We start from the raw sequence: 23,974 nt of genomic DNA, 5'->3' as shown, positions 1-23,974 counted from the left end.
CATTATCTTGTTCATGCTTTGTTTTAGCAGCGTTTTGTTTGTTTAAAAAAAGTCACACTAACAGTTTTTTCTTTTTCTAATTGGAACAGCTTCTGAGGATCGAGGAGGAGCTGGGCGACGCTGCGGTGTATGCTGGCCTCAAGTTCGCCTGACTTCCATCAAAGTGTAATCATGTTGTACATAGTACACTGTTCTCCATCGGCGTCGACTCCCAAGGTCTGGTCCGGTTCGGTCGGCCCCTTTCGATGCTCCCCATTCATCTGTTTAGCCTCAAAGATTTGCAATTTATTCATTCGTTTCCAAGCATCAGCAGCAGCTGGCATGACGAGCACTGCACAAGGTCCCTGCTGCCTGCTGACTGTCAATGGCTCCCTTCCCTGCTGCAGGTAGCATCTTCACTTATTCAGTTCAGACATGCAGAGCAAAAAATATGTAGCCAGCTGAATTCTAAATAACGACGTCAGTTCAGACATGTTAAGAGAATCAGCAGATTTCATTGTTAAGAGAATGAGCTAATTCTCTGAAAATCGTTTTGTTTTTCTGTAGCAAATTATTGTATGAATTCTAAACATTTGTGCAAAGATACTGTTGCTCTGAACATTATTCAAACAACAGAGATAGAGCACAGTCTGGATATACATGAGCATTAAGCTAGGAGAATTCTTAGCTAATCCTTGATGAGACATTGGTGTGCTGAATTATCTCTGTTACCCACCATAATTTATTTTTTTATATGAAATATGCATGCTTGTATGTGTTGTCCCATTTTTTAGTACTTGTGGTGTCATCTTCAATTTTTTTCTCATAAATTATGATTTTGTTTAGTTATAAATTTTTAGGTTTCTAATCTGGTGCCTGCTACTCCTTTTGACCATTTTTGCAGGTCGTGGTTGAAATAGACCCACAAGACAGAACTCAGCTCCGGATTAGTCCTTCCGAAGCTGAGTTATTTTACATCAGTTTACCCCCTTTTAGCAGTTGCCATTATTTTCGGTACTCCTTTCGAGCATTGTTGAAAGAAATCAGCAGCTGCCATTATTTTACATCAGTTTACCCCCTTTCAGCAGCTACCATTATTTTCTGGTACTCCTTTCGAGCATTGTTCAAAGAAATAAGCAGCTGTCATTATTTTTACATCAGTTTACCACCTCTTACTAGCAAGGAACAACTCATTTCTCTCGCTACTCCTAATTTTTTCTTGTGCTTTTCTGTAGGAGGAGAAATTCATTCTCAGATCACAAGAACCACAGAACAGCAAGGGTGATATTCAGGTTGACATATTTCCATAGACAATCTAACCTGTACAGGGATGAGTAAGAGATGAAAAACTTCAATTGAAAGCACCGCAAAGGTATCTAAGCAATGGTAACATCATTTGAAGAACATCCCTTTCCTTTCCCTGATTTACCGTAGGTTAATAACTTATAACGTAAATGTCAATAACTTACAGCATAAATATCTTTTTATAGGCAGTCTTTCACACTAAAACGACAACACAGGCCGTACAAGATACTTCCTTTTTTCGTACACTGTTCTTCATGCTAGTATCAGGTTCAGTAAACATACACACAAGTAAAAATGCTCATTGTTTCTATCTACGCCCACCATGCAAAAAAAAATGACCCAAGAAGATAATTGCCTCCATTTCTTTTCCCATAGCATCCTATGCGCGTTGTAGCTCTCTGGTCTAGCCCACGACGCCTCGTTATGTCGCCTGTTGTTGGAGGACAGATAAAGGGAATTAGTCCCTTCTGCTTTCTATATAAGAAAATATGATAGCCATAAGAAATCCTATAAGATTAACACTGCTAGTGCAGAATATTTAAGCATTACCACTGCCATCCTGTCTTAGCGTAACGCGAGTCGAGGCGGACGTCGTCGCGGTAGCGACGACGGAAGCCGAGACGAGCACATGACACCATTGCCACCCTGTCTTAGCGTAACGCGAGTCGAGGAGAACGTCGTCGCGGTAGCAACGACGGACGCCGAGACGAGCACGTGACACCAGTGCCACCCTGTCTTAGCGTAACGCGAGTCGAGGCGGACGTCGTCGCGGTAGCGACGACGGACGCCGAGACGAGCACGTGACACCACTGCCACCCTGTCTTAGCGTAACGCGAGTCGAGGCGGACGTCGTCGCGGTAGCGACGACGGACGCCGAGACGAGCACGTGACACCATTCCCACCCTGTCTTAGCGTAACGCGAGTCGAGGCGGACGTCGTCGCGGTAGCGACGATGGACGCCGAGGCGAGCACGTGACACCACTGCCACCCTGTCTTAGCGTAACGCGAGTCGAGGCGGACGTCGTCGCGGTAGCGACGACGGACGCCGAGACGAGCACGTGACACCATTGCCACCCTGTCTTAGCGTAACGCGAGTCGAGGCGGACGTCGTCGCGGTAGCGACGACGGACGCCGAGACGAGCACGTGACACCACTGCCTCCCTGTCTTAGCGTAACGCGAGTCGAGGCGGACGTCGTCGCGGTAGCGACAACGGACGCCGAGACGAGCACGTGACACCACTGCCTCCCTGTCTTAGCGTAACGCGAGTCGAGGCGGACGTCGTCGCGGTAGCGACGACGGACGCCGAGACGAGCACGTGACACCACTGCCACCCTGTCTTAGCGTAACGCGAGTCGAGGCGGACGTCGTCGCGGTAGCGACGACGGACGCCGAGACGAGCACGTGACACCACTCCCACCCTGTCTTAGCGTAACGCGAGTCGAGGCGGACGTCGTCGCGGTAGCGACGACGGACGCCGAGACAAGCACGTGACACCACTGCCTCCCTGTCTTAGCGTAACGCGAGTCGAGGCGGACGTCATCGCGGTAGCGACGACGGACGCCAAGACAAGCACGTGACACCACTGCCTCCCTGTCGTAGCGTAACGCGAGTCGAGGCGGACGTCGTCGCGGTAGCGACGACGGACGCCGAGACGAGCACGTGACACCACTCCCACCCTGTCTTAGCGTAACGCGAGTCGAGGCGGACGTCGTCGCGGTAGCGACGACGGACGCCGAGACAAGCACGTGACACCACTGCCTCCCTGTCTTAGCGTAACGCGAGTCGAGGCGGACGTCATCGCGGTAGCGACGACGGACGCCAAGACAAGCACGTGACACCACTGCCTCCCTGTCTTAGCGTAACGCGAGTCGAGGCGGACGTCGTCGCGGTAGCGACGACGGACGCCGAGACAGGCACGTGACACCAATACCTCCCTGTCTTAGCGTAACGCGAGTCGAGGAGGACGTCGTCGCGGTAGCGACGACGGACGCCGAGACGAGCACGTGACACCACCGCTACCCTGTCTTAGCGTAACGTGAGTCGAGGCGGACGTCGTCGCGGTAGCGACGACGGACGCCGAGACGAGCACGTGACACCACTGCCACCCTGTCTTAGCGTAATGCGAGTCGAGGCGGACGTCGTCGCGGTAGCGACGACAGACGCCGAGACGAGCACGTGACACCACTGCCTCCCTGTCTTAGCGTAACGCGAGTCGAGGCGGACGTCGTCGCGGTAGCGACGACGGACGCCGAGACGAGCACGTGACACCAATGCCACCCTGTCTTAGCATAACGCGAGTCGAGGCGGACGTCGTCGCGTTAGCGACGACGGACGCCGAGACGAGCACGTGACACCATTGCCACCCTGTCTTAGCGTAACGCGAGTCGAGGCGGACGTCGTCGCGGTAGCGACGACGGACGCCGAGACGAGCACGTGACACCAGTGCCACCCTGTCTTAGTGTAACGCGAGTCGAGGCGGACGTCGTCGCGGTAGCGACGGCGGACGCCGAGACGAGCACATGACACCAGTGCCACCCTGTCTTAGGGTAACGCGAGTCGAGGCGGACGTCGTCGCGGTAGCGACGACGGACGCCGAGACGAGCACGTGACACCAGTGCCTCCCTGTCTTAGCGTAACGCGAGTCGAGGCGGACGTCGTCGCGGTAACGACGACGGACGCCGAGACGAGCACGTGACACCACTGCCACCCTGTCTTAGCGTAACGCGAGTCGAGGCGTCCGTCGTCGCTACGCGACGACGGACGCCGAGACGAGCACGTGACACCAGTGCCTCCCTGTCTTAGCGTAACGCGATTCGAGGCGGACGTCGTCGCGGTAGCGACGACGGACGCCGAGACGAGCACGTGACACCACTGCCTCCCTGTCTTAGTGTAACGCGAGTCGAGGCGGACGTCGTCGCGGTAGCGACGACGGACGCCGAGACGAGCACGTGACACCACTGCCACCCTGTCTTAGTGTAACGTGAGTCGAGGCGGACGTCGTCGCGGTAGCGACGACGGACGCCGAGACGAGCACGTGACACCACTGCCACCCTATCTTAGCGTAATGCGAGTCGAGGCGGACGTCGTCGCGGTAGCGACGACGGACGCCGAGACGAGCACGTGACACCACTCCCACCCTGTCTTAGCATAACGCGAGTCGAGGCGGACGTCGTCGCGGTAGCGACGACGGACGCTGAGACGAGCACGTGACACCACTCCCACCCTGTCTTAGCGTAACGCGAGTCGAGGCGGACGTCGTCGCGGTAGCGACGACGGACGCCGAGACGAGCACGTGACACCACCGCCACCCTGTCTTAGCGTAACGCGAGTCGAGGCGGACGTCGTCGCGGTAGCGACGACGGACGCCGAGATGAACACGTGACACCAATGCCACCCTGTCTTAGCGTAACGCGAGTCGAGGCGGACGTCGTCGCCGTAGCGACGACGGACGCCGAGACGAGCACGTGACACCAATGCCTCCCTGTCTTAGCGTAACGCGAGTCGAGGCGGACGTCGTCGCGGTAGCGACGACGGACGCCGAGACGAGCACGTGACACCATTGCCACCCTGTCTTAGCGTAACGCGAGTCGAGGCGGACGTCGTCGCGGTAGCGACGACGGACGCCGAGACGAGCACGTGACACCACTCCCACCCTGTCTTAGCGTAACACGAGTCAAGGCGGACGTCGTCGCGGTAGCGACGACGGACGCCGAGACGAGCACGTGACACCAGTGCCACCCTGTCTTAGTGTAACGCGAGTCGAGGCGGACGTCGTCGCGGTAGCGACGACGGACGCCGAGACAAGCACGTGACACCAGTGCCTCCCTGTCTTAGCGTAACGCGATTCGAGGCGGACGTCGTCGCGGTAGCGACGACGGACGCCGAGACGAGCACGTGACACCACTGCCTCCCTGTCTTAGTGTAACGCGAGTCGAGGCGGACGTCGTCGCGGTAGCGACGACGGACGCCGAGACGAGCACGTGACACCACTGCCACCCTGTCTTAGTGTAACGTGAGTCGAGGCGGACGTCATCGCGGTAGCGACGACGGACGCCGAGACGAGCACGTCACACCACTGCCACCCTGTCTTAGAGTAATGCGAGTCGAGGCGGACGTCGTCGCGGTAGCGACGACGGACGCCGAGACGAGCACGTGACACCACTCCCACCCTGTCTTAGCGTAACGCGAGTCGAGGCGGACGTCGTCGCGGTAGCGACGACGGACGCTGAGACGAGCACGTGACACCACTCCCACCCTGTCTTAGCGTAACGCGAGTCGAGGCGGACGTCGTCGCGGTAGCGACGACGGACGCCGAGACGAGCACGTGACACCACCGCCACCCTGTCTTAGCGTAACGCGAGTCGAGGCGGACGTCGTCGCGGTAGCGACGACGGACGCCGAGACGAGCACGTGACACCAGTGCCACCCTGTCTTAGGGTAACGCGAGTCGAGGCGGACGTCGTCGCGGTAGCGACGACGGACGCCGAGACGAGCACGTGACACCAGTGCCTCCCTGTCTTAGCGTAACGCGATTCGAGGCGGACGTCGTCGCGGTAGCGACGACGGACGCCGAGACGAGCACGTGACACCACTGCCTCCCTGTCTTAGTGTAACGCGAGTCGAGGCGGACGTCGTCGCGGTAGCGACGACGGACGCCGAGACGAGCACGTGAAACCACTGCCACCCTGTTTTAGCGTAACGCGAGTCGAGGCGGACGTCGTCGCGGTAGCGACGACGGACGCCGAGACGAGCACGTGACACCACTGCCACCCTGTCTTAGCGTAACGCGAGTCGAGGAGGACGTCGTTGCGGTAGCGACGACGGACGCCGAGACGAGCACGTGACACCACCGCTACCCTGTCTTAGCGTAACGCGAGTCGAGGCGGACGTCGTCGCGGTAGCGACGACGGACGCCGAGACGAGCACGTGACACCAGTGCCTCCCTATCTTAGCGTAACGCGATTCGAGGCGGACGTCGTCGCGGTAGCGACGACGGACGCCGAGACGAGCACGTGACACCACTGCCTCCCTGTCTTAGTGTAACGCGAGTCGAGGCGGACGTCGTCGCGGTAGCGACGACGGACGCCGAGACGAGCACGTGAAACCACTGCCACCCTGTTTTAGCGTAACGCGAGTCGAGGCGGACGTCGTCACGGGTAGCGACGACGGACGCCGAGACGAGCACGTGACACCACTGCCACCCTGTCTTAGCGTAACGCGAGTCGAGGAGGACGTCGTCGCGGTAGCGACGACGGACGCCGAGACGAGCACGTGAGGCCAATGGCATCTGTCAAAAAATATTCCTGATTTTCAAAAAATTCACAAATTTAAAAGTTGTTTATATTTTTAATAATATGTTATCGCTTTGGAAAGTTTGTCATTAATTGGAAAAGTTATTTATAGTAAATCAATTGAATGAATATTCCTGATTCAATCAAAAAATTGTAGATCAATTTTAGTTGAGTATTCTATTTCTTGGTGATAAAAATATTTTTCTAGGAAAAATTAATTGAAAGGGAAGAGAGGGATAGGCTAATTTGATTTTCTGTTAAGAAGTAGCAATTCATTTTAGTTGAAAGTGCTAGTTAATTTCAGTTGAAAGTGAGATTTCCCGCCCATTACTATCCCTGAAAAACCGCTGGCCCAGAAAGGGAATTAGCGGAATAGGAAAAAACAGGCCCAAACTAAAAAAATGTGGAAAGGGAATAGAGCCTAGGTAGCTACTGGGCCGAGGCTGGGCCCAACTCACGAAAACAGGATCGCTCCAGGCCGGAATCGGTCGCGAAAGGGAATAGGAAGGTGGGAGCCTGATCGCTAAACTTGTCGTTTGCTGTCGGATTGCTGTGGTCCGAAATCGACCGCGCGTCCTAGGACGCGCGCGCGCGCGCGTTAGCCACGCCTACCGTTCTGAAAAATATTACGGAGGGAGTAATATTATTGGTTAGGCAAACGATTCGCAACGGCCTACCGGCCCAATTTTACACCGGTCGCGCATGACACGTCGCTCCCCCACCTTATCCCTTCCCTCCCGACCACTTTGTCTTTCTTGCATCCCCTTGGCACAATCCACCTCCATTCTCGCATCCTCGACCAACACCACTGCGTGCTGCCGCCACCTCCTTTTTAGCTCCTGTTTTTAGGAAGCACAACAACAGCCGCGACGATGCTGCAATCCATGGCTGTCGTGTGCTGAAACCAGCGCAAACTAGGGCCCCAACGGCTGACTGGAAAAGCTTTAACCCTAGATTATAAAGCTTCAACCGTTGATGAAAAAAGCTACAGTCGGCCAATGCGCAACAAAAAAAGTTGCAACCATTAACAAAATAGTTTTAACCCTAGATGAAAAAAGATTTAATCGCGATAGAGAAAGCTTCCACCGGTCACCGCCCAAACGGAAAAAATTGTAACCATTGAAAGCAAACGCTTCAACCATATCTGGGAAAGCTTCAACTGTGCAACGACGGTAGGGAGCGTTGCGTGAGCCGACGAATCTCAGGCAACAGGCGGAGAGGGGTGCTGCAGTGGTTTGCAACCACCCACTGGCAGAAGCTATTGTTCCAGCGTCCATGGCATGTTTTTCTGTTGCGATGGTTTGTTGCATATGGGCAGAACTTGAATCACTTGCGTGCGGCAGACCCCTGCAAGCGACCTACTGCAGTTCCGAGCGACCCCGAGCTAGGGTTCCTCCCATGCTCCCCCCCCCCGCCGCCGCCGGCCTCCCTCGCCTCCTCCCGCCGGCATCGGCCGCCGGGGCGCGCGCCTCCCGGCCTTCCTCCCTCTCCTCCCTCCCCTTCCCCTCCCCCGACGCTCCTGTCGCCCCCCGAGGCGGCGGAGCGCCCCCTGCCCGCCTTCCCGTCCCGACCCTTCCTTCTCCATCTCCCTTCGCCGCCACCGACAGCGGCCGGCCTCCGGCGTGCCCGGGTGCCGCCGGCGGCGGCGGCCGTCCCTTCCCCGCGCGCCTGGTGGAGGAGTCGGGGCTCCCCTGCCCGACGAATGGTGCTGTTCGGCTGGTGGCGGTGTTCTGCGGGCCTCGGGTGCTCTCGATGCGGCGACGTGGCCGTTGGCTGTGAGGCGATGCGATGGGCGGCTGGCCGGCGGCGCCCGCTCGGCCCAAATCTGGGCCCTTTTGGGCCCCATCTGGTCTGGGTCGGGTCTGCGGTCCGGGGCGCGACGGCGTAGCTTCCTGGTGGTGAGGCGAGGCAACCGTGGTTGCGGTGGTGATGGCTTCGGCGGCCGATGTGCTGCAGCGTGGTTGCAGGGACTGTCGTTGGGGTCCGGTTGGGCCAGTGGTGGCCTGGCAAGTCCCTGTCGCTATGTACGGTCGGCTCTACGCGGCGGTGGAGGTTGTTCCCTCCTGTCGGCTGCGTTGCGGTTGCCGCCGAGCCCGGTGTCCTCTCGTCCTACCTCCAGGTCTCGTGTTGGTGGCCTCGGTGAGACGGTGAAGATGGTGCAGTATCCGTGGTGGCACAGGCTGGTGGGTGGCATGTTGGGCGGTGCGCTTCCGTTTGTCTAGGGTGGCGGTGGTGGTTCCGGGGCGGGAGAAATCTCTGGCGGCTCGTTTGCCACCGGCGCGGCTACGCCCGTGGGCGTTGCCGGACCCTCCTGAGGGGCGTCGGTGATACCCCTTCCCCACTGCCATCCGCGTACCGGGGGAAACCCTAGAACTTGTCCGGGTAGCAGCGTCGTCGTCGTCGCATTTCTTCATGAAGATGTTGCTTGGTACGCGAGGCTTCGAAGTGCTTGGCGGGCGGTGGTACTTCTCCGGAGGATGCAGCGGGTGTCGGCCATCTTTGCTTAGTTGAGCTGTCGGCGTCGGCATTTGTTTTTTTTTCTTTCTCTTCTTTTTCTTTTGGGCTTGTTTGTGCTGCGGCCCCAGCAAGCTGGTTGTATCGGTTGGATGTTGCTTTATAATGTAAAGCGGGGGGGGCGAGCGGCGACACGCGAACCGGCGACGGGCGAGCTGCTGCAGGCATGGGGTGGTGTGCATTTGGCGCGCAGCTACGACCTCCCGCATGCCCGTTTGACTTTTTAGCGGATCAAAAGACGGGGATGGGGTGGAAGACGAGCGAGCTCGTGGATCTGACGGCCGGGGTCTACCAAATCAAACGGTGTACTACGCTTAACTGGCCCGGGACTCGGCCGGTCGACCGGCGCCTAGTTAATGGATGAATCCCCGCACGAATCACGACGCACACGTCGACGGTGGATTTCTTGCCGTGCCGGTTCCGTTGAAATGTCTCTCCGGCGGCCCGCCCTGCTGCCAATCGGCTCCGCTCCGCCTTCCTTGTCGATGCAGCTTACGGGAACCAGCGGCCCCGCTCCGCCATGTCCTCCCTTCCCTTCGTCGCCGGCCACCTCAACGCGGACGGCGAGCACTCCACCACGCGCGGCCCGAGCTCACTCTCCGCAGAGGCCACGGACGCAAGCACCTAAGCCCACGCACGAGGATCCCGCAGCTCTCCTGGCCGCGGCGTACGCGTCCGGAACTCGTCCAGCTGTGTGCTGTGTGCGCGGTTTCTGCGGAGATCAACGGCTGCGTGAGGCGTGTGTGTGAGTGCTTGACCGCGTGCCTGCTGCTCCCGGGCGGCGCTGAGCCGTCATCGCCTGGGGCCAATGTCAGCGTGCGTGCCGGTCTGGCGCACACAACCTGTTTGGTGAAATGCTTGAACCATTGGGCCAAACAAATAGGGAATTTTTGAGGTATGAACGTCACGGATCGCCACGCCGCGAGGTGATTTTCAACAGCCGAGGCAGCCAAAAGTTGAGGTTGACGGTGGCGCTCCGACCGGGAGGCGGTGCAGCACGAGCACACATGGCACACGGCGGCGGCGATGAGGATGGAATGCTGATGGATACTACAGCAATGTTCGTGCGTGGGGAAGAAGGCGAAAGGGCAGCGGCAGCAGAGCAAGGAGACCCGGTGTCGAATGACGGCGGCTACTACGCATCAAGTTGGTGGCGACAGATTGTTATAAAGGTACGAGCGTAATTAGGGGAACAATTAGGGAAGATGATTAGGGGGGAATAGCTGGCATAATCTGTAAGTTGGAGAAGCCAATAAAGTAGTCTGTAAGTTGGAGGGGCCAATTAAGTCTTTTAGACAGGTGCTTGTAGCCAATCCACTAGGAGGCATGTTCTTGCTATCGTGTCATGTATGACTTGGCTTATGGACATGGTAGGTTGAGCTCAAGTTGGCGATAAATAACTAAAATGTTACACATCAAAGAAGAAACTAGGCAACTAAATGAGGAATATCGGAAGTTTCCTCCATTTTTCTACTCACTAGCCTTGCATGTAGTACCCGTAGTTTGTCCTAGTTCTTCATCCTTTGTCTGGGTCAAATACTTCAATGCACATGCTCTTCAACCTTATCATCTGATTTCTTGGTGCAATTGCGATGTAGCACCCCCAACCACTAAATTAAGGGCTAAAAAAACTATGCAAACCCTGTCATTTTCCTAATGCAATTGGCAGAGCCCGTTGACCACATCTATTCTTCTCGCATTTTTGTTTTGCTCCGATTTTTCTCCAAGGTGTGCGTATGCATGATTGATTACTTGCTGGATGAGCCGAGAGGAACAGTTCATGTCCTTGACCATTTCACCATGAATAGACAATTGGTGTCACCTTCATATAGCAACTGGCCTATTCTGACCTTCAAACAGATGATCAACTAAAATCATTTCAGGGACACCTCGAGAAACTGCCCAAGCATGGAGCTCTCTCCATGGCTCGTCTTGTTTGGCGCTCTTGTGCAGGCTTCTGTCATCCTGGCTGACACAAATGCGCAAGACAGTATGTATTTCTTGCTTCTTCTTTTAGTTTGGTCACTGCGGTGTTAATTTGCTCACCGTGTTCTTCCTGTCTATCTATGTTTGCAGCTGCTGGCCTCACCGGGATCGCAGCTTCCTGGGACACCAAACCATCAAACTGGGATGGCAATGATCCATGCGGCGACAAGTGGATCGGGATAATGTGCATCCAGGACCGGGTCACATCCATGTTAGTATCCTAAGCACCATAGATTTATACAAGGCTCTGTGTTTATTTTTCATTATCCATTTCCTTGATGAACAATGATCACTCATCGTCGTGTTGTGTCCTTCTCCTTTGTTGGATGTTCTGCAGAAGACTGTCAAGTCAATCACTGTCCGGAACTCTTTCGGGGGACATTCAATCTCTGTCGGAACTACAATACTTGTATGTAATTTCTTCTCTCCTCTGCTCTAGTTTAAACACTTCCGATTGATTTTACTTCAATCCGATTTCAGTGAGGACCGTCAGAATCAGGCCTATAAAATGGACAAGTTTGATTTCTCGTAGTAAGCAAACTTATTAGGTATTTGCCTCTTTTTTGCTGCAGGGACTTATCCTATAACAAGGACTTGGGTGGCTCTCTTCCTTCATCCATTGGAAGCTTGAGCAACCTCCAAAATTTGTGAGTAGTTTTTAACTGTGTCCATAATTTGGAGGAGCGCAACAGGTTCACTGTGTCCAAAAAGTCAAGTGCATGGATGCTTCTTTGACTTATTTTGCTCTATCCTCCCTCTACAGAATACTTGTTGGCTGCAGCTTTGCTGGTGAAATACCTAAAGAGATTGGCCAGCTCTCAAAGCTGATATTTCTGTAAGTAGCTTAATATGTGTATTAGTGTATATAACGTTCCTGGCCATTTCTTGTAAATTTGACTTGTTCAGAGGATATAAACTCTATGGTTGACCTCTCTTCAACCATGAGACCTTCCAACTGTTATGGTTGGCAGTCTTTCTGAAAATGCCTCAGAAAATCGCAATCATATATGTGCTACTTTTGGACCTAGCAGGCTGCAACTTTCTATCACTTTTTTTGTTTATGTACCAGGATTTCACCTAATCAATTTTTTCTAAACGAATCTCTGCACTTGGTTTCAGTAAAATAAGGTTGATTATTACCACTCTGCCTGCAGATCTCTAAACTCCAACAGGTTCACTGGTCGCATACCACCATCACTCGGTGGCCTCTTGAAGCTATACTGGTTTGATCTGGCTGACAATAAGCTCACTGGAGGACTTCCGGTATTCGACGGTACAAATCCCGGTTTGGATAATCTGACAAATACAAAGCACTTGTGAGTACATTCTCCGAAATGGCCAATCTTGATAACTGAAGTTTTTCTTTTCTTGATATCTGAAGATTTTACATCGCCTTGTGTACTCACCGTGTTTTGGCAGCCACTTTGGCGGTAATCAGCTCTCTGGCACCATACCGAGCCAGATTTTCAACTCACACATGAAGCTGATACATTTGTAAGGCCATAAAAAAAATCCCGTAACCCATATCTTCCACAGTTGTGTGGTGAGGCTAATTAAGTGATTTGTTCCATGTTTTCAAGTCTTGTCGACAACAACAACTTCTCTGGCAGCATCCCCCCTACTCTAGGCCTTCTTAACGTGCTGGAAGTTCTGTAAGTAAATGCATCCACATACTATGATACTTACTAGCATGCATATGTGATTCCAATCATGAAGTTGAATGAACGCAGACGTTTTGATAACAACAAACAGTTGTCTGGGCCAGTTCCAACCAACATCAACAACCTCACCAAGCTTGCTGAACTGTGAGTGTCCTGTGTGTTTAATTCTTCTTTGTGTCAGTATCAAATATATATACGAGGAAGCTTACAATCTTTTCGTTTGGCTCTAGCCATCTAGAAAACAATCGGCTCACTGGCCCACTGCCAGACCTGACAGGAATGACTGCGCTCAGCTTTGTGTAAGCGATGAATTCACCTTTCCTTTCTGAAAAACAAGACTAGAGTTGTGATTAAAGCATGAGCAACCTTGTCACAGGGACATGAGTAACAACACCTTCAATGCATCCGATGCTCCAGCTTGGTTCACCACTTTGCCGTCTTTGACTTCATTGTAAGTTTCTAGCTCTTATCTTTTCTGCTCTCGTCTAGTATTTTATCAGGCAAGGCAAATTTATCTGACATTTTTCATTGACTCCAGATACCTAGAGAATCTGCAAATCGGCGGGCAGCTTCCGCAAGAACTTTTCGCCCTTTCTGCAATTCAGACACTGTGAGGGGTTGCTGCTAGCTGATAAATGTACAAGTAGATATGATCATACAGTTATTCATATTCAAATGAACTGTTACTGGCTGACAATTTCAGGAAGCTTCGGGGCAACCACTTCAATGGCACCCTAAATATTGGGTCGGACTTTGGTAGCCAGCTCCAAACAATTGATTTGCAGGACAATCAAATCGATCAGCTCACTGTTGGGGGAACCCAATACAACAAGAAACTCATGTAAGGAGACACTCTGCATTGTGTCTGTCACAACTTAAAAATTCCCTGACGGATTCAGCTTTTTCACATATATTTTCGTCACAGACTTTTAGGAAACCCAATATGCAACCAAGGGAACAACGAGCAATACTGCAAAACCGCGACACAATCCAACCCGGCGGCGCCACCATATTCTACTTCTAAGAACTGTTCTGGGCTGCCATCGACATGCCTCCCAAGCCAGCTTCTGAGCCCAAGCTGCACATGTGCTGTGCCGTACAAAGGCACACTGTTCTTCAGGGCACCATCATTTTCTGACCTCGGCAATGAGTCGTACTATCTTCTACTGGAGAAGGACATGAAGACCAAGTTCCTGTCATACAAGGCCCCGATCGACTCGATCGCTCTTCATAACCCATTCTTTGATGCGAACAACAACTTGGAGATTAGCTTGGAGGTGTTCCCTGGTGGCAAGGTTCAGTTTGGAGAGCAGGACATTTCTGACATTGGGTTCATTTTGAGCAATCAAACGTATAAGCCACCCCCTGCTTTCGGTCCATACTATTTCATCGCTCAAAGCTATCGTATTGCAACAGAGGTGCCAGCATCTAAAAAATCAAAGGCGAACAAGTTGCCACTTATCGTCGGAGTTGCTGCCGGTGGTGCAGTTGTTATTGCAGTGCTGCTTGTTGTTATTTTTTTCATCACGAGACGGAAGAGAGAACCAAAGAAGACTGAAGAGAGAAGCCAGTCTTTCGGTAGGCGATCTCATCTTTGACCAACCAAGTGACCAATGTTGCTTATTTGCATGCTGACTACTGACTACCATCTCCATGCAGCTTCTTTGGACATGAAGAGCACCAGCACCAGTGTGCCACAGCTGCGCGGTGCGCGCACGTTCACGTTCGCTGAACTGAAGAAGATAACCAATAACTTCTCGGAGGCGAACGACATAGGAAATGGCGGCTTCGGGAAGGTGAAGCAGACAGACAAGTTGATCCTGCATTGCATGCATTTATGATTTATCTATATAACTTAACTGATGTTGTTGTTCCATATAAACTGCAGGTTTACAGGGGGACACTTCCGACTGGGCAACTGGTTGCTGTCAAGAGATCCCAGGAGGGATCCCTGCAGGGGAGTCTGGAATTCAGAACCGAGATCGAGCTCCTGTCCAGGGTTCACCACAAGAACGTGGTGAGCCTTATGGGTTTCTGCCTTGACCAGGGCGAGCAGATGCTGGTCTACGAGTACATCCCCAATGGCACACTCAAAGAGAGCCTCACAGGTGAAATTTCCCGCGTACATATCGGATCAATGCAGCATCATTCATTTGTCATTCTTGCTCATGCGTGCTGTGCTGCCTGGAAATTTCTCTCTTCAGGTAAGTCCGGCGTGCGGCTGGACTGGAAACGGAGGCTCCGTGTCATCCTCGGCACGGCCAAGGGCATCGCCTACCTCCACGAGCTTGCAGACCCTCCCATCGTCCACCGGGACATCAAGTCAAGCAACGTCCTCCTCGACGAGCGGCTCAACGCCAAGGTCTCAGACTTTGGCCTCTCCAAGCTTCTAGGCGAGGACGGCAGGGGGCAGGTCACCACACAAGTCAAGGGCACAATGGTTCGCTCTCCAACCAACCTTACAAGCTTGATGATGATTATAAGTTGGACAGTCCTAATCTGTTTGTACTTTGTACACGTCCATGTGGGTGTGGCAGGGTTACTTGGACCCTGAGTACTACATGACGCAGCAGCTGACGGAGAAGAGCGACGTGCTGCTGCTGGAGATGATCACGGCCAAGAAGCCGCTGGAGCGCGGCCGGTACATCGTCCGGGAGGTGCTCGCCGCGCTGGACCGGAGCAAGGACCTGTACGGCCTGCACGACCTGCTGGACCCGGTGCTGGGCGCGTCGCCCACGTCGCTGGGCGGCTTGGAGCAGTATGTGGACCTGGCCCTGCGGTGCGTGGAGGAGGCCGGCGCCGACCGCCCGTCCATGGGCGAGGCGGTGAGCGAGATCGAGCGGATCACCAGGATGGCCGGCGGCGCCCCCGAGTCGGCGTCGGAGTCCATGAGCTACGCCAGCAGGACGCCGCGCCACCCGTATGGAGGTGACAGCCCGTCCGAGTACAGCGGCGGCGGGCTGCCGTCGTTGAGGGTGGAGCCCAAGTGAAGCTAGCTAGCTGCCATGATCATGTACCGTACCATATCAAGTGTGAGTGTGATGCGTGAGCTGAAATTTGTTTACTAGTATGTTTTGTACAGTTTACTTGCCTTATGTGTAAATTTTGGTTGATGCTAATTAGTGTGTCTGGACTAAGCATTAGGTAATGTATAAAAACAGCAGCTCTCTGAGTTAGTTTCTCTTTCACTTTGAGAGTTCGAACTGCTGGCGCGAACAATGCTAGCTTCCTTTTACCAGAAAGTTCTGTTTGTTGTTAAATGAGAAATGCTTGTCAATAAGTGCAATAAATAATCTTTCTAACACAAAGAAATACGATCCCCGGAGTAGTGTATGTCTCCTGCCAGGCCCAAGTGTTCTGATGTCATCCTGTAAGGAGTGTTGCTTTGTGCTCTTGCTCTGTAAATTTTCTACCAGTACAATTTCTCTGACAAATGGTGGATTTTATTTGCTAAAAAATAAACATCAAGAAGATACATAACACAATAAGCGCACATTCCCGGCCTATGCATAGCTAGAGTGCACACAGCTAACAACTCACATGCACGCGAAAACACGCCAACAACTGGCAAAGTCATATAAGACCAAAGCCACGCGTAGTGCAGATCCTATACTAGTCTCCCATGCACTTAGTTGCGATCAATGAGATCAATCTTTTTGAAAATACAAAACATGGTCAAAAATTCACAAAAAAAAAAAATCAAAGACTCATATCCATGTTTGTTGTACATTCTTAAAAGTTTTAGCTCCTAATTCAAACTACACTTAGGCAAACAAAAAAGACAAAATCGGATGTGAATAATGCCAAACACTATTCACCCAAAGCTGACACTATTCACAGTTGAATTTGTCATTTTTGTATCTCCAATTGTAGATCGAGTTTTGAGCTGATTTTTTTTTGAAGTTGTAGATATACATAATAGGTATGTCATCAAATAATTTCAGAATTTTTAGATTATCTAAATATGAATTTTTTAGGTTAATCCCATGATCTCACCTAAATGGCAGATTTTATTCTAGTATCTTCCTTTATCAAAAATATAAGACTTTTTATTCTCCCTTTATCAAAAAAACGCCTTATATTTTATTAGTTAAGTAGGAGACATGTTTTGCACGTGCACATTTACTACTCTCTTCGTTCTAAGACGTTTTTTAACACTAGTGTGATGTTAAAAAATGTCTTAATGTCTTACATTATGGAACGGAGGAAGTAGTACATGGTACAAATTTCAGACATCATAAATCTTTTACAGTATATTTTTTTTTTGAATTGGAGGGTACAATTTAGTTCTACGTATCGGTATACAGTATATGATAGAGGAACTGAAGAAAGATGAGCAAGAAATTATCTATAGTGATGGTACCTAGGACTAGGAGGAGGGGGAGGCTAGGTGAGCGTGATGAAGTTCTTGAGGGAGGCGACGAGGCTGGGCGGCCAGTGCTTGGTGTCCCTGACGTAGGCGAGGTCGGAGTAGTGCGGGTCCAGCAGCGTGGCGATGTTGAACTGGAACTCGGCCAGCAGCGGCGCGTGCTTGTCGGCGTAGAGCGCCGCCGCCAGCGCGGCGTGGATCTCCGGGTACCCCTTGAGCGCCACCGACACGTCCTCCATCTCCGTGATGGACTCGTCGCGGTCGCCGATCTCGTACAGCACCAGCGCCCGCCCCACCCGCGCGTACTCCGACAGCGCCAGCTCCTTGTACCCGCTCACCACCGCCGTGAAGGACGCCAGCGCCCCCGCGAACTCGCCGCGCGCCTGCAGCTCCCGCCCGGCCTCCAGCAGCCGGACCGCCTCCCCGACGCGCTGCGAAACGGTGGCGCTCGCCGCGCGCTCCGCCTCCGTCACCGGGTCGTAGCCGAGGTCCACCGCGGCCGCCGCCTCGCCCCTGCTGGCAGCGTTGTTGTTGCCCGCGGCGGCCACGAGGAGCAGACCACCCGCGGACACCAGCAGCCGCCTCCTCGTTGTCGTTGCGGCGGATGGCGGCGAGGAGATGGCGACGGGTGGCCGTTGAAGCGGTGTCTCTCCGGTGGAGACGGAGCCCGCCGGCGTCACGGGCGCCTGCATTGGGATTTGGGACGGGAGGCGTTCGCGGCTCACATGCTGACTACGTACCGCTTGTGGGGAGCCAGGAGAGCGATAAGGTTTGAGAGGCCGGACTAAATGTGTGGCATATAGTACAGACATGAGGAACTAGACACCTGACCGGAGATAATTCCATGTTTTTGTTTCGAAATGTTTCTGGTGCCACTGAAATTTGACCAGCAGTTTCTTTCTACTCCCTCCGTTCCAAATTACTCGTCGTGGAATTTTGAACTAAAACCACGATGAGTAATTTGGAACAGAGAGAGTACGTCGGTGGAGACGTTAGTAAAGGAGGAGATCCCTAGACACCCGAGGCAGCGGCTGCAGACTCCAACACACGATGAAAGACGTCGCCGTGCCAAAAAAAGCTGTCTCTTCGGCACTTTGGGACGAAAAATGCCTCGCCACTCGGATCCACCGCCCCCTTCCTCCTTCCATTCGCCGCCAGAACGGCCACCCCTAAACCCCATTTGGTCGCCATCACCACTGATTATGCTAAAAAAATTAAGGCGCACGTTCATGTGTTGTCCTCTTGTCTGCTCAATCCCAGCTCCCAAAAGTCAAATACAAGCACATGGATGTTTCGTTATTTATTGGAGGCAACAAAGGGATCAGAGTCAGAACCTGTCTACTAGGCGTCGACCAAGTTTCTTCTCATCTCGACGCCCAAACTGGATCTTCCCCATTCTCATCAGTCAGCATCCTCTCTCGAGATCGATTAATCCACCTTCCTGCATCTGGGTGCCAAGAATCGTCTTTGAGTTGGCACAAGCACCACGGGCCCAGGTTAGTGTCAGCATATTCTTCCGCGGCATTGCTTCCCTAACTTTCGGGTGTACTGCTGCAAGATCTAGCCCTTCGCTTTTAAGACTATTTATACGATTTCACAATCAGGTGTACATAAAGATCTCCTTTTCTGCAGATTATAGTGGGAACTGAGTTTGAAACAGAGCAAACACAAGGTGCTCCTGGAAATGGCCAACTCAAATGATCTATGGGAGAAGAAGCTGCAGGATCCAAGTGCAACACCAGTGCCTCTGCCATTTGAATTTCTGAGAGCCATCACATGTGATTTTTCCAGCGAGCAGGAACTCGGAAGAGGTGAGCATGGAGTGGTTTACAAGGTATATACGGCCAATTCCTTCCAGTCTACTTGTCAAATCTTAACAATCAATAGCCGTTAACTGTTTAGGAAGCGAAGAGAGGTTTACCTTTATTGCATCACAGGGAGTTCTTCCGAGTGGAAAATTTATTGCCGTGAAGAAGCTTTTTCAAACACATCTGATGGATGATAAGAAATTCCAGAATGAGCTCAGTTCTCTTATGGGGATCAAGCACCAAAATGTAGTGCAGCTTATTGGTTACTGTGCTGAAACAAGCTTTGAAATGGTGAACCTCCAAGGTAGTGGGAAACATATTATGGATGAAATACCAAAGAGATTGCTTTGCTTTGAATATGTAGGCAACAAAAGCCTTCATTACTACGTCTCAGGTAAAATCACAGAAACTCTAGAGTAGCTTATTTCTTATTTACATTACTCCTTTCGTTTGTGAAGTTTTGCTTTTAGCAAACTTTTAAATAGCCTGCTATAGCTATGCTATAGCTTTTGGAGAGCTCTTCCGTTAAAGCAATGCACTTTTAGTGTTAAATTGAAAATGATGCTAATAACCTGGTATTTTCCGCAATAGCGCTAAATTTGGAGTCATCTAGGCCGCTAAGCCACTATACAAAACCATCATTCTACCTTATTCTTTCTTCTTGTTTCTGTAAATACAATGCATTGATGCAAAGCTTGGTTATTAAATTAGCACACCTGATTAGTGCTCGGGTTTTGATGTCCAAACATGTGTATATGTTAAGTATATGTGATATACCATATATGATGCCTGATTGTATACTTATTTTTATTTTATTTTTTCATGATTAAGAAAAACGTTAAATGGGGCTTAGCTTCGCTATAGCTCCGCTTAGCATTTCATAGCTTATAGCTAAGCCGCCAGTAAACGCTAGGGACCACCGCAAACCGCATCTAACCAGCCGCTGAGTCCCTCCGCCAACCGCTGGGACCACGCGTCCCAGCGCGCTCCGACACGCCGCCCATCTCCGTGCCCACCAGATCCGGGTTGCCGCCACGAGAGAAAACCCTGTCGCCATCGGCGGCTGCACGAGCTTTGCTCGGCGACGTCCCCCAACGGCGGCGCGGCAAGAGGGGAGGGATGTAGAGTGGCGGCGCTAGGGTTCTTGGAGCACGCCCCACGCGGGGTCGAGCGCTTCAGATATTTTGCCCACAACCTCTGCATCATAGATGCACACCCTTGCATGAGGTGGTGATGTGTTGCCATCGTAACATAATTTTCATCATTGATTGAGTTTATATTTCCTTTTTTTTTCATCAATTTAACAGATGGTACTTTTGACCTTGAGTGGGATATGAGATATGAAATAATAAGGGGTATTTGCGATGGTTTGCATTACCTTCATGAGAAATGCCGTACTGTTCATCTCGACCTGAAACCTGGAAACATATTGATGGATGCTACTATGGTTCCAAATATAGCGGATTTTGGTTTATCAAGGATCTTTGGTGACAAGCAATCCCGAATCATCACTGAAAATCGTCCAGGAACACTGTAAGTTTTGTCTCCCTGTTATAGCATGTCCTTTTCTTTCTTGCAATGCCTTAAGCTTCCATATTGTGCTGCAGCGGATATATGGCCCCAGAATACTCCTTTCAAGGCGTAGTCTCCATGAAGGCAGATATATTCAGTTTGGGTATTATAATGATTGAGATAGTCACAGGTCGTAGAGACTATCCCCTGACTGCTATTCCATATATGGAGCACTTCAATCAAGACGGCAGTTTCCAGAGTACTGACACGTCCTTCGAACACTACTACAAAGAGAAAATAAGATTAAGTACTCAGGCTCTTGCAAATGTTAGTGAAATATTTACCATTTATTTTCAAATGTTTTGCTAAAAGGCGTGAAATACAAATTAAATGGTGTTATATAACTGGCTCAAAACTACATTTTCTTTTAGTTCTTTTGATCTTCCAGTTGATATTCCTAAGCTTTACCGTAATGTATGGGGCTTGTGTATACATTTACACATTTACATTACATATTGTCGTCCGCTTTTGTAACTCAAATTCATAATTGCAAATTTGTAGATATATCATGCTTGGAGGAATAGGCTGGAGAAGTCACAGGGAGTCACAGAAAAATTGGAACAAATTCGTGCGTGCGTTGAATTAGGACAAGAATGCACTGAAATCAGCCCATAAAAGACCAGCTACACAGCATATAATCGATAGGCTTGAAAAAGTCAATATTACAGACGAATATTGTAAAGCCGGTGAGAGCAATCCGCCAGTAGCACAGGTATGTAAACTCATGTCGAAAAACATGGTCCCACTGCTGGTGACCTAAGCTTTGTGAATTTGTGTATCTCTAATTTTCACTTTTGTTGCTATGAATTGGTGGTTTTGCTTCTGGTGAAGTGTGGTTGATTGTTCAATAGGCAGGAGAATCTTCCAGTTTCAATGCTCTTCATCGAGGAGATACTGGTACCATTGTTGAGATTGAGAAGGCGTCAATACTACCGGCAAAGGTTAAGGAGTTTGTGCAGGTTCAAGTATCTGCGGTCAGCATTCCAGCAAGTGAAGATGACATTCCCATCACAAAGAAAGATAAATCGTCAGCTCCTGTTGTACCGGATGCTTTTCGTTGCGCAAGATCACTTGGTTTAATGCAAGACCCGGTTATGGTGGCCACTGGGCAGGTCTCTACTTGCTTAGCTCACTCTATATATGTTTCTTATCATTCCACGGAGCTTTATGATTTCACAATAACTATTTCTTGAAAATGCATGTGCAGACTTACGACCGAGGCAGCATAGTGAGATGGTTGGACGCCGGGCACGACACTTGTCCGAGAACGCAGCAGAAGCTTGTTAACAAATCTCTAACTCCAAATTATGCTCTTTACGGCCTGATTGTCCAATGGTGTCGAGCAAACGGTTTGGAGCAGCCGAAACGCTCGGCTCAAGTTAGCAGTGATGACAGTGATGCAATGCCGGCATCACTTGCCTATTCTGAGCAAGATGTAGTTGCCAGCCTTGTTCGGAGACTATCAGATTCCCAAAATGTTGTAGGCCAGCGTGAAGCTGCCGGTACGCTTTGTCTTCTTGCCAAGGGCAATTCTAAATATCAAGCGTGTATAGGAGATTCTTGCGGCATTCCTATCCTGGTGAGCCTGTTGTGGATAGATGATATCAGCACCCAGGAACATGTTGTTACTGCTCTCCTGGATTTATCTGTTTCTAATTACGAGAACAAGGAAAAATTGGTCTTGGCCGGGGCTATTCCTGGAGTTGTGTACGTGCTAGAGACGGGCAGCATGGTTGCCCGGGAGAATGCTGCCGCAATGTTGTCCAGCCTATCCACTGGGAAAGAAAGCGAGCTGATCATTGGGGCTGCCGGATCAATTCCGCCTCTCATTCTGCTGTTGACTAGTGGGAGTCAACAGGGTAAAAGGAATGCTTCGCGAACACTAATGGGTCTGTTCGTCGAGCCAGACAACAAGAGTATAGCTATTAGAGCTGGGTTCGTCCCTGTACTGCTAGAGCTTCTAACAGGAACTGATGATGGAATCGGTTCCATCTTTATGTTGGAAATTCTGTAGTGGCGAAAGCGAAACGGAACGGGCAGTTACTATTCTGGTGGGCATCTGTAGTGGGGAAGGCAAACAGGAGAAACAGTGTCTTGCTGAAGCACGGGAGAATGGCCTCGCGTCCTTGCTAGTGGAGCTAGCAGAAAGTCGTTTAAGCTCAAGCAGAGGCAGATTGGAAGCCAAAGATATGCTAAGACTACTTAGAAGCGATTGCTGAAGAAGGTGCACACACGCAAGAGGCTCAAAGCTCGTGCATACAACTCACCAAACAAAATCTCACGGTCAGCAGCGATTACCGTGACCGTGAGGGGTTGTCTCCCTACTCTACCGCGCCTCCAGCCTTCTCGTGTGCTGGCGTCGCCTCCCACGGGCCACGATCCCCACCATTCGCTTCGGCAATTACCCCCTCCATTTTTATATACTACGCCACTTCATTTTTCCTGTCAAGCTTTGACTTGTAATTTTGGTCAAAAAATATGGATTGTATGTATAAAAAATATATTATCAAAAAGTTCTTTTAAATGTGCACCCAATTGTATACTTTTTATGGCATTTGACTCATATTTTATTGGTAAAATTAATGGTCAGAGTTAGACATAAAAACAGTGGGCTTGTATTAGTAGATCGAGGGAGTATTTATTTTGTGATCGCTAGCTTCATCATTCATCATGAGGCCCTTACCAGACAATTTTGTACTCCCACCATAGATCTCAACTTTGTAGAAAAAAATATCAACATCTACAATACTAAAATTATACGGTATCAAAATTAATTTCATGATCCATCTAACTATATTGATTTCATATTATGAATCTTGATATTCTTTTCTATAAACTTAGTCAAAGTTAACAAAGTTTAACTTTGATCAAATTTTATATGCAGACTAAAAAGAAACGGAGGAAGTATGTACTAGCAGGCAGAAGGCACGGCGGCATGCGGCGCCCGACGGGAAGCATGGGCGACCCCGTTGTTGGCTAAATTGCACTTATTTTGCTCGTGCTCGTGTTTACCTTTTGCTGTTCACTGTGTTTTGCTAAGTAGCGTGAGAAGATTATAGATTGTCAAAAAAGTATAAATTATTGGGTAGATTACAGAATCTGATGGCATACATAGAAAGATGAATAGAGAAGTACAATGAAGCAAATATTGGACTAAAAGGTTATACTTCATATGTAGATGGTTTACAGTTCTGAAACATTTGGTGCAATAGACTATTGCTTTAACATTTTGTGCTGGAATTTTGTTTGTTTTGGGCCTAGCCCAATAGCAGTTTCAGAAATTCCTAATAAATCCTAGAGGCTCACACAGCCTATTCGTGCAAGGCAAGAGGTGGAACTAAAGTTTAGTCCCACATTGCTAGTTTAGAGAGAGTTGGACCTCTTTATAAGGGAGGCTCTTTTTCCACATGTATGAGGATGAGAACAAGAGTGGCATCCACGCGCGCAAAGAATATCAAGATTCATAATATGAAATCAATATAGTCAGG

General features: G+C 50.7%; 2 protein-coding genes and 1 pseudogene across 8 annotated transcripts; 2 read left to right on the top strand and 1 right to left on the bottom strand.

The window, feature by feature from the left end:
* Positions 1 to 86: 86 nt before the first annotated feature.
* Positions 87 to 16,049, top strand: LOC123060277 (leucine-rich repeat receptor protein kinase HPCA1). 7 transcript variants are annotated; one of them, XM_044482893.1, is made up of 21 exons: positions 87 to 216; positions 314 to 386; positions 1,215 to 1,351; positions 10,974 to 11,080; positions 11,167 to 11,287; positions 11,414 to 11,485; positions 11,649 to 11,723; positions 11,840 to 11,911; positions 12,231 to 12,392; positions 12,496 to 12,570; positions 12,657 to 12,728; positions 12,807 to 12,881; positions 12,968 to 13,036; positions 13,114 to 13,188; positions 13,276 to 13,347; positions 13,441 to 13,578; positions 13,663 to 14,315; positions 14,397 to 14,533; positions 14,626 to 14,845; positions 14,942 to 15,177; positions 15,275 to 16,049. In XM_044482893.1, exons 4-21 carry the CDS (start codon positions 10,999 to 11,001, stop codon positions 15,725 to 15,727), a joined length of 2,859 nt encoding a protein of 952 aa, XP_044338828.1. In that variant the 5' UTR covers positions 87 to 216; positions 314 to 386; positions 1,215 to 1,351; positions 10,974 to 10,998; the 3' UTR covers positions 15,728 to 16,049. The 7 variants fall into 7 exon arrangements, with proteins under 7 accessions (XP_044338828.1, XP_044338831.1, XP_044338829.1 ...); XM_044482894.1 differs by having other exon boundaries at positions 201 to 216; positions 317 to 386; XM_044482898.1 differs by having other exon boundaries at positions 201 to 216; positions 311 to 386; positions 1,215 to 1,365.
* Positions 15,179 to 17,907, bottom strand: LOC123060280 (uncharacterized). The gene is made up of 2 exons (XM_044482902.1): positions 17,101 to 17,907; positions 15,179 to 15,737 (listed from the first exon to the last, which is right to left on the bottom strand). Exon 1 carries the CDS (start codon positions 17,796 to 17,798, stop codon positions 17,124 to 17,126), a length of 675 nt encoding a protein of 224 aa, XP_044338837.1. The 5' UTR covers positions 17,799 to 17,907; the 3' UTR covers positions 15,179 to 15,737; positions 17,101 to 17,123.
* A 545-nt stretch (positions 17,908 to 18,452) lies between these two features.
* LOC123057907 (U-box domain-containing protein 13-like) lies at positions 18,453 to 22,851 on the top strand (annotated as a pseudogene).
* The last annotated feature ends 1,123 nt before the right edge of the window (positions 22,852 to 23,974 follow it).

This window comes from Triticum aestivum, chromosome 3A (assembly GCF_018294505.1).
Source record: "Triticum aestivum cultivar Chinese Spring chromosome 3A, IWGSC CS RefSeq v2.1, whole genome shotgun sequence".
Classification (NCBI taxonomy): domain Eukaryota; kingdom Viridiplantae; phylum Streptophyta; class Magnoliopsida; order Poales; family Poaceae; genus Triticum; species Triticum aestivum.
This window is presented reverse-complemented; position numbering and strand designations above follow the sequence as displayed.